This window comes from Oryx dammah, unplaced genomic scaffold, assembly GCF_014754425.2.
Source record: "Oryx dammah isolate SB20612 unplaced genomic scaffold, SCBI_Odam_1.1 HiC_scaffold_17, whole genome shotgun sequence".
Lineage (NCBI taxonomy): Eukaryota > Metazoa > Chordata > Mammalia > Artiodactyla > Bovidae > Oryx > Oryx dammah.
In genome coordinates, this window is record NW_024070201.1 from 43792228 (window position 1) to 43800457 (window position 8230).

General features: G+C 37.9%; 1 protein-coding gene across 1 annotated transcript; it reads left to right on the forward strand.

The window, feature by feature from the left end:
• Positions 1 to 7727: 7727 nt before the first annotated feature.
• Positions 7728 to 8222, forward strand: LOC120876498 (olfactory receptor 10A3-like; the record flags this gene model as incomplete). Its single annotated transcript, XM_040258446.1, has 1 exon — positions 7728 to 8222. A coding segment is annotated over exon 1 (495 nt), but the record flags the coding sequence as incomplete, so codon positions are not given.
• Positions 8223 to 8230: the final 8 nt, after the last annotated feature.

Below are 8230 nucleotides of genomic sequence, written 5' to 3' on the forward strand. Positions count from 1 at the left end.
TTCAGTCACCACACCCTGTTTTACAGCCTCCTGTTGCTGACTACTTTGAGTACTGTCTGTGTTCCCTGGCTTTTCTAGGTTGCAGATACTGAAATGGAGTTAGGAGTGCAAACATCTGGAAAAGAAAAAGTGCTGAAACAGGACTGGGCAGGAATAAACCCCAACAGCCAAGGAGGCCTGGAAAAGTCTGACCCCAACAGGGAGCTCTGGGTTGTCCATTGGAGTTATCCTTATGGGTCAGGGATGGATAGATCCTTGTTCAATATTCGACTCTGAGAAAAGTGTGCTCTTGGCAATCTTGACCAACAAGAGCAAAGCTAGAGGAACCACACTTTCTGATTTCAAACTATATTACAAACCATAGTAGTCCAAACAGTATGGTATTGGCATAAAAAGACACATACACAAATAGAACACAATAGAGAATCCAGAAATAAACTCATGCATATGTCATCAATTAATTTTTAACAATGAACCAAGAATGCACAATGGGGACAGAATAGTTTCTTCAATAAATGATATTCAGAAAACTGGATGTTCACAAGCACAGAATAAAATTGGACCCTCATCTTATACTAAACTAAAAAATCAACTCAAAATAGGCTATAGATTTGAATGTAAGACCTGAAAGAAAAAGCTCCTGGAAGAAAATCTAAGGGATAATCTCTTTGACATTGGTCTTGGCAACGATTTCTTCAATTTGACAACAAAAGGAAAAAAACAACAAAAGCAAAAATTAACAAGAGGGACTATATCAAAGTAAAAAACTCCACAGCAAAGAAATCATTCCATCAGCAAAATGATAGGCAGTCTATGAAATGGGAGAAGCTATTTGCAAAATAGATATCTGGTAAAGGGTTAACATTCAAAACGTATAAGGGGCTCACACAACTCAAAAGGAAAACACAACCAGCCTGATTTAAAAAATGGGCAGAAGAACTGAATAGACAATTTTCCAAAGTAGACATACAGATGACCAACAGGTACATGAAAAGATAGTCAGTATCACTAATCACAAGGGAACTACAAGTCAAAACCATAGTGAGATCTCTTCACACCTGTTATAATGGCTCTCATCAAAAGCAGGAGATAAGTGTTGGTGAGGATATGGAGAGAAAGGAACCCTTGAACACTGCTGGTGGGAATACAAATCAGTGCATGACTGTAGAAGGCAGTATAGAGGTGCTCAAAAAAATTACACCTGATATTAATACATGACCCGGTAATTCCACTTCTGGGTAAATATTCTAAGGAAAGGAAATCACTGTCTTAAAGAGACAGCTGCCCCATGATCATTGCAGCACTATTTACATAAGCCACCACATTGAAACAACCTAAGTGTGTCTATCAGTGGATGGATAGTTAAAGAAAACATGGTATTTACATAAAAATACATACACAGTAGAACATTATTTAGCCATAAAAAAGGAAAAATTTTTTTGGTCACCATTTGTGGCAACATAGTGGACCTCAAAGGCATTATGCTAGGTGGACTAAATCAGAGAAAGGCAAATACTGTATGACCTCACTTCTATGTGAAATCTAAAATAACTAAACTTGGAGAAACAGAGAACAAATGGCGATCAGCTGAGTTTGGGAGGGGGAGTGGGGAAAACGGGTAAATGAAAAGGTACAAACTTTTAGTTATAGGATAAATATTTCTGAGAAAGTAATATATAAGATGATGATATTTAACAACACTATATTATATATCTGTGAGTTGCTAAGAGAGTGAAAATGAAAGTGTGCTTAGTCATGTCCGACTCTTTGTGACCCCTTGGACTATAGCCTACCAGGCTCCTCTGTCCATGGGATTTCCCAGGCGACAATACTGGAGTGGTTTGCATTTCCTTCTCCAGGGGATCTTCCCAACCCAGGGATAGAACCCAGGTCTCCTGCATTGTAGACAGACGCTTTACTGCCTGAGCCACCAGGGAAGCACTGCTAAGACAGTACATCTTGAAAATTCTCATCAGAAGAAAGAAAATTGGGGTGATTGATTAAATTTACTGTGGTAATTATTCTGCAACATATACATGTATGAAAGCATTAAATCATGAACATTAAACTAACTCAATATTTTGTCAATTATTTCTTGATAAATTTAGATAAAACATAAAACAGCAAAAAAAATGTATATTACTCATTACTGCTAAGGTGATACGCATAAAGTATAGAAAGCATGGCTAATTGAACATACTAGGAAAGTGCAGCAAGGACTGAGTAAACCTAGACCCCTATACTAGTCCTGCTTGCCATGTTCTAGGTTTCTGATAATAATAATGACAACAACAATAATAAATTTGGGCTCTATTAAGTTCAGTCGCTCAGTCGTGTCCGATTCTTTGCAACCCCATGAATCTCAGCACGCCAGGCCTCCCTCTCCATCACCATCTCCCGGAGCTCACTCAGATTCATGTCCATCGAGTCCGTGATGCCATCCAGCCATCTCATCCTCGGTCGCCCCTTTCTCCTCCTGCCCCCAATCCCTCCCAGCATCAGAGTCTTTTTCAATGAGTCAACTCTTCACATGAGGTGGCCAAAGTACTGGAGTTTCAGCTTTAGCATCAGTCTTTCCAAAGAAATCCCAGGGTTGATCTCCTTCAGAATGGACTGGTTGGATCTCCTTGCAGTCCAAGGGACTCTCAAGAGTCTTCTCCAACACCACACTTCAAAAGCATCAATTCTTTGGCGCTCAGCCTTCTTCACAGTCCAACTCTCACATCCATACATGACCACAGGAAAATCCATAGCCTTGACTAGACAGACCTTAGTCAGCAAAGTAATGCCTCTGCTTTTGAATGTACTATCTAGGGTGGTCATAACTTTTCTTCCAAGGAGTAAGTGTCTTTTAATTTCATGGCTGCAGTCACCATCTGCAGTGATTTTGGAGCCCCCCAAAATAAAGTCAGCCACTGTTTCCACTGTTTCCCCATCTATTTCCCATGAAGTGATGGGACCGGATGCCATGATCTTCATTTTCTGAATGTTGAGCTTTAAGCCAACTTTTTCACTCTCCTCTTTCACTTTCATCAAGAGGCTTTTTAGCTCCTCTTCACTTTCTTCCATAAGAGTGGTGTCATCTGCATATCTGAGATTATTGAGATTTCTCCTGGCAATCTTGATTCCAGCTTGTGTTTCTTCCAGCCCAGCGTTTCTCATGATGTACTCTGCATATAAGTTAAGGGTAGGTTATTTTAACAACAATAATAATGAGTTTTAGGCGTTTTTTGCTAATTATAGTTTTGAAGTTTCATTCCAAAGTATATTGTGTATATGACTATCAAATATTTGCATTTACTGATCTTTTCTCACTGACAAATAATCAATTTTGTAAAGATACCAGAGATATTTTGGTAGGAAAGTGTACAGTTAGCAAGGTAGAAAGTGTTCTTTCTGCTCCATAGTTACTCTCTCATTACCATGTTAAATGAAAATGTTATTAAAATATTCCCATTTCTATGTCTTTGCTTTTTATTTGCTTTGCCAGTCATTGAAAAAATGTTAAATCTCTATTTTGATTTTTTTAAATAAATTTATTAGTATTGGTTTTAAATTATAGTTTGACATTAATCTTCTTTCCTTTGTATCCCCTTGCATGTATCTGAAATGCATTTATCTGGTCTAATATACACACTGGAACATGTATAAATTGTGATTCTACATCTTGATGATTTTTCACAAACTGCACATCACCTGGGTTACCATCACCTACATCAAGAAATAGAATATTTTAGTATGTCAGAAGGCCCTGGGATGGGACTCGTGGGGTATGAATCATGGAACTCTCATATCAGGCATCCATTCCCATGCCTGATGCTTGTGACGGGTCCAAGTGTGTGGTGTTATCCCACCATAATTAATGATATGGGAGGGATCTTTGGATTGGATTTTGTGATGAAAATTCGTTTTCCTCAGCATAACTGGTACATTTCTCACTGGACACAGATTGGATAGATTGAATCCCTAAGTGTTGTCAGCCTCATTGCTGTCGGAAGGGGTAAGCTTCCTTGAGAATGGAACAGCCTACTCCAGGAAAGCAACAATAAGAAGCAGACAAAGAGAACTTGCAATCCAGCCTCATCATCCAGTTCTAGATAAAGACCAGCCTGCAGATTCATTAATCTTTTCACTCCGCTGGACTGAGCCAATAGTCTCCTGAATTGTTTAAGCCAGTTTAGATTGATCCCGGAGTCCCCTGATATAAGTATAATAATGCAAAATATCAAAATCTTTGTGGGAGTTGGGGTGGGAAGTCAGCCAGGCATTTTACAAAGAGTCTTCCATCTACCTGTCCTAATTTATAGCTCAGCACTGCACAACTGTACCTCCATCTAGCCATTCCCTCCCCTCGGGCTCACCTGCCTTTGCTCACACCCTCCCCTCACTGCTTTCTTCTTTTCCCCTTTTAAACCTTTGTTCAATCATTATTTCCACCTCCTATTGAGAGATGTCATGGTGCAATTGAATCTCTTGTGTTGGGAAATGTTTATTCCCTATAGGAATACGAGGGAGTGGTGCTCCAGGTTTTGTGCTCTTGAGCTTTGTCACCTGAGGGGCCAAGTTTAAACCTCTTTAGTTATTGTGCAAAAATACAAGAAAGCATGTATGAACTGACTGCATGTTCTCCAGGGACGGCTTCTTCAGGCCATGTGATTCATGTCATATAATGTTCTAGAATCAGTGCACTGAATCACTGAGCTGTGTTATGAGGATGTGGCTTTTGACTAGAGGCAAAACTTCTGACCATGTAGCATGAACATTATTATATTGCAAGTTCACCCCTGCTACCTGTTTTGCTGTGGCTTCATCTTTATGTCTTCAGTTGTAGAAGATCTTTTATGATAGATTTCTGTCTTTTTCACTGATGGTTGTTTTACATGTTGTGATTTTGATGTGCTCATGAGAGGAGGTGAGCTTAAATCCTTCTACTCCACTATCTTGATCCTTCAGGCTCTTTTACTTGCGAGATTCAAGGTAAAAAAGTGAAGATTCTTGCTATATGCTTGTTGGTGGGCTTTTCGTTTACCGTTCATCTTCTATTGATAGTTAGAGATGCTGTTGAAGTGATCAGGAATCACTGAACACAGCTGAAACATTTGAATCAGTAAACTCTTTGGTGCTGATGCTATTCAATTTTGCTCTTTTCTTTTCAGAGAAAAAGTTTGGACAATAATTAGAGGTGTTTATTCGGAGGGCACTAATCATCAAGTCTTAGAAGATTTTCACTGGGAAGGAATGGGTAAATAAGTCCAACTTAGACCTTTTTCAACTGGAAGGCTGAAATCTAGAAAGGAGAGTGATCTGCCTAAGTATTCCATGTCAGAGAGCTATTAAGACAGCATTAGGGTCTCTAAGTTATTAAGTGGAACATCTATAGTCAGTTGCTATTTACATCATGAACATTTTGTTTATAACATGCTTTTCATCAGTCCTTTAGAGGTTTTCCACTTTGTGTTGTTGTTGTTCAGTTGCCAAGTTGTGTCTGACTCTTCGCGACTCCATGAACTGCAGCACGCCAGACTTCCCTGTCTCTTTCTATCTCCCGGAGTTTGCCCAAGTTCATGTCCATTGCATTGGTGATGCCATCCAACCATCTCATCCTCTGTCACCTTCTTCTCCTTCTTTGTATGTTTGTTTGTATGATACTCTGAATTTTCTAGTGCTCAAAACCTATCCACTTTGAAAATTTGTAACTGAATATGTATCGTTATTTCTCTCCATTAGAAATTAAATACTTGGCCTGCGGAGTCTATTTTTATTAATTTAGGAGTTTTTCGACAACAAAAATATAATTTATAGAGGTTTGATTTTAGTACATGCCTATAGCCAAACTCAGAAAGAAGTCAACTTGCCTTCTGCTGTTTGATAATATTGTAATGACCTTTTTTTTAAGACAACATTACATGTCTTCAACTTGCTGTCTTTGTCTTCTTGGATTTCTCATCTCCTACAGTTAACTTCCATTGATTTTTACAATGTCACAGAGAACCAGAAGATCTCCATTTTAGTGCTAAACTGTCAACAAATACATTTTGATTTGAACAAGTTAGCCTTTCTCCTGTCTTTCTCCTGCCTCATTGCCCTTCCAGCCTTGACTGCTTATGAGGTAGTTGTTCACTCTCATCGCTCATTCAGAAGTACTCTTTTCCTCCTTGAAGTATCTAATATGTTTGTTATTACCCTTTTCCCCAATACTGTTTATACTGATTTTACTCTTCATGTAGATAGAACATTCCTATAAAGTTGAGTCTGCATTTTCCTAATTTTTGTTTTCATTTATTCAAGAAAAAAATTGGTTTAGCATTTGTTATGCATCAGAAACTCTTGTAGGCATAGTGAGTATAAAGTATAATCTTTGCAATCCTGGGATTTATATTTAGTGAGAGAGATAGAGATATTTGTATATATATACAAATATATGTGTAAATACAAATCAGTAGGAGCTATTGAAGAAAATAGAGCACAGTGTGAGAGGTAGGAGTTATAAGTACTGGCTTAGGGAGTGAGACCCTATTTTCCATTTTAGGTTGTGTGGTTTGCTTTCTGTTGAACTCTGGTATCCAAGGTTTCTCTCAGAGTATATGGGCTAAAAATGGTAGGTGCTCAATCAGTGTTGAGTAATTAATGATTAATTGAACACCTTGATGAGAAATTTAATCGTGAGAAAGAGAAGAGAATGAAAGAGAGAGAGAGAAGGAAAACTTTAAATTATAAGTTTACAGTGAATAAAACATGGGCTTTTCCTTAAATTATTATGTCTTAAAGTTCCAGCAATGAGAACTGACACCACATGTTTCTCATCTGGCAAGTCCCAATATATTTGACCTATTGGCAAAAATCAATGTGTATAAAGCCAGTTCCCATATTTACAGATCACCTCAGGTAGGAACATTTAAATTACACTTTCTTTGTGTGTTTCTACAGGGAGTTGTCACTTTTAACCAAGCCAAGCACAGTCATTTTGAACTAATGAATAGTTAAAAAAAAAGTATATATCATCGTTGTTGTACTTAGTAGAATCCTATAAAATTTTTTGTGGGTTATCTTTTTCCATCTGTCACTTTTTGAAGTGTTATTTTTAATTGAAAATGTTAATCCATTGACCTTTTATTGTGGTAAAATATACTTAATATAAGTTTTACTACTTTTAAGTGTACAATTCTGAAGTAGTAAGTACCTACTGCATTTTTATATTTATGGAAGTTCAAATTGTCTCACCTGTTCTGTTTTCAAAAATCTTTAAGTATTTCTTAGTTTAGAGCCTTTTGAATGAAATGAGGAGAGTGCTAGCCCATATTTGCTTTCTTCTTATGGCCCTATGTTCTGATTAGCATAAGCAAACATGAGCTTTATTTTTTGTGGTCTTAAATTTCATATTTAAATAAAGTTGAGAAAATAGATGCTACCTTTAGCAGTGTTTTATGAATGGGATCTGAGTTATAGAATATTCCTACTTGCTTTAACACTGAATTTGATTTTCAAACTACATGGTGTTTGCAATAAAACTCTGATATTATTTTATATGTATCAGATAAGATTTCTAAGTTTCAATAATCAGCCATTCTCCAAAACTGTCAAACTAGATTTCTATCAGGATGGGCTCCTCTTTATATTTTTTGCCAAGATTGTTTGGGTTGAATGCAGATGCTGGCTCAGAACTGTTAGATTGTGACTTTGTACTTTGTAAACTATGGTCCTAAAACAGTATATGCTCCACTGTTGACATGAAAAGGCAGAACCAAAGCTCTGTGTTTGACTTCATCCTCTTGGGCTTTTCTAATTTTCCTGAACTACAGAGGCAGCTCTTTTGGGTGTTCTTGGTTGATTATCTGGTGACTCTGCTGGGAAATGCCATCATTATAGTCATCATCTCCCTGGAACGGAGCTTCCACGTTCCCATGTATTTGTTTCTCCTGAACCTGTCTGTGGTGGAAGTGGGTTTCAGTGCAGTCATCATGCCTAAAATGCTGGTGGTCCTCTCCAGTGAAAAAACTATGATCACTTTTGCAGGCTGTTTTTCACAGATGTATTTCATTCTTCTTTTTGGGGGGACCGAATGTTTTCTCCTGGGGGCAATGGCTTATGACCGATTTGCTGCAATCTGCCATCCTCTGAGCTACCCAGTGACTATGAACAAAAGGGTTTTCATGAACTTAGTAATGTTCTCATGGGTCTCAGGGATCATGGTGGCTACTGTGCAGACCACATGGGTGTTTAGTTTTCCCTT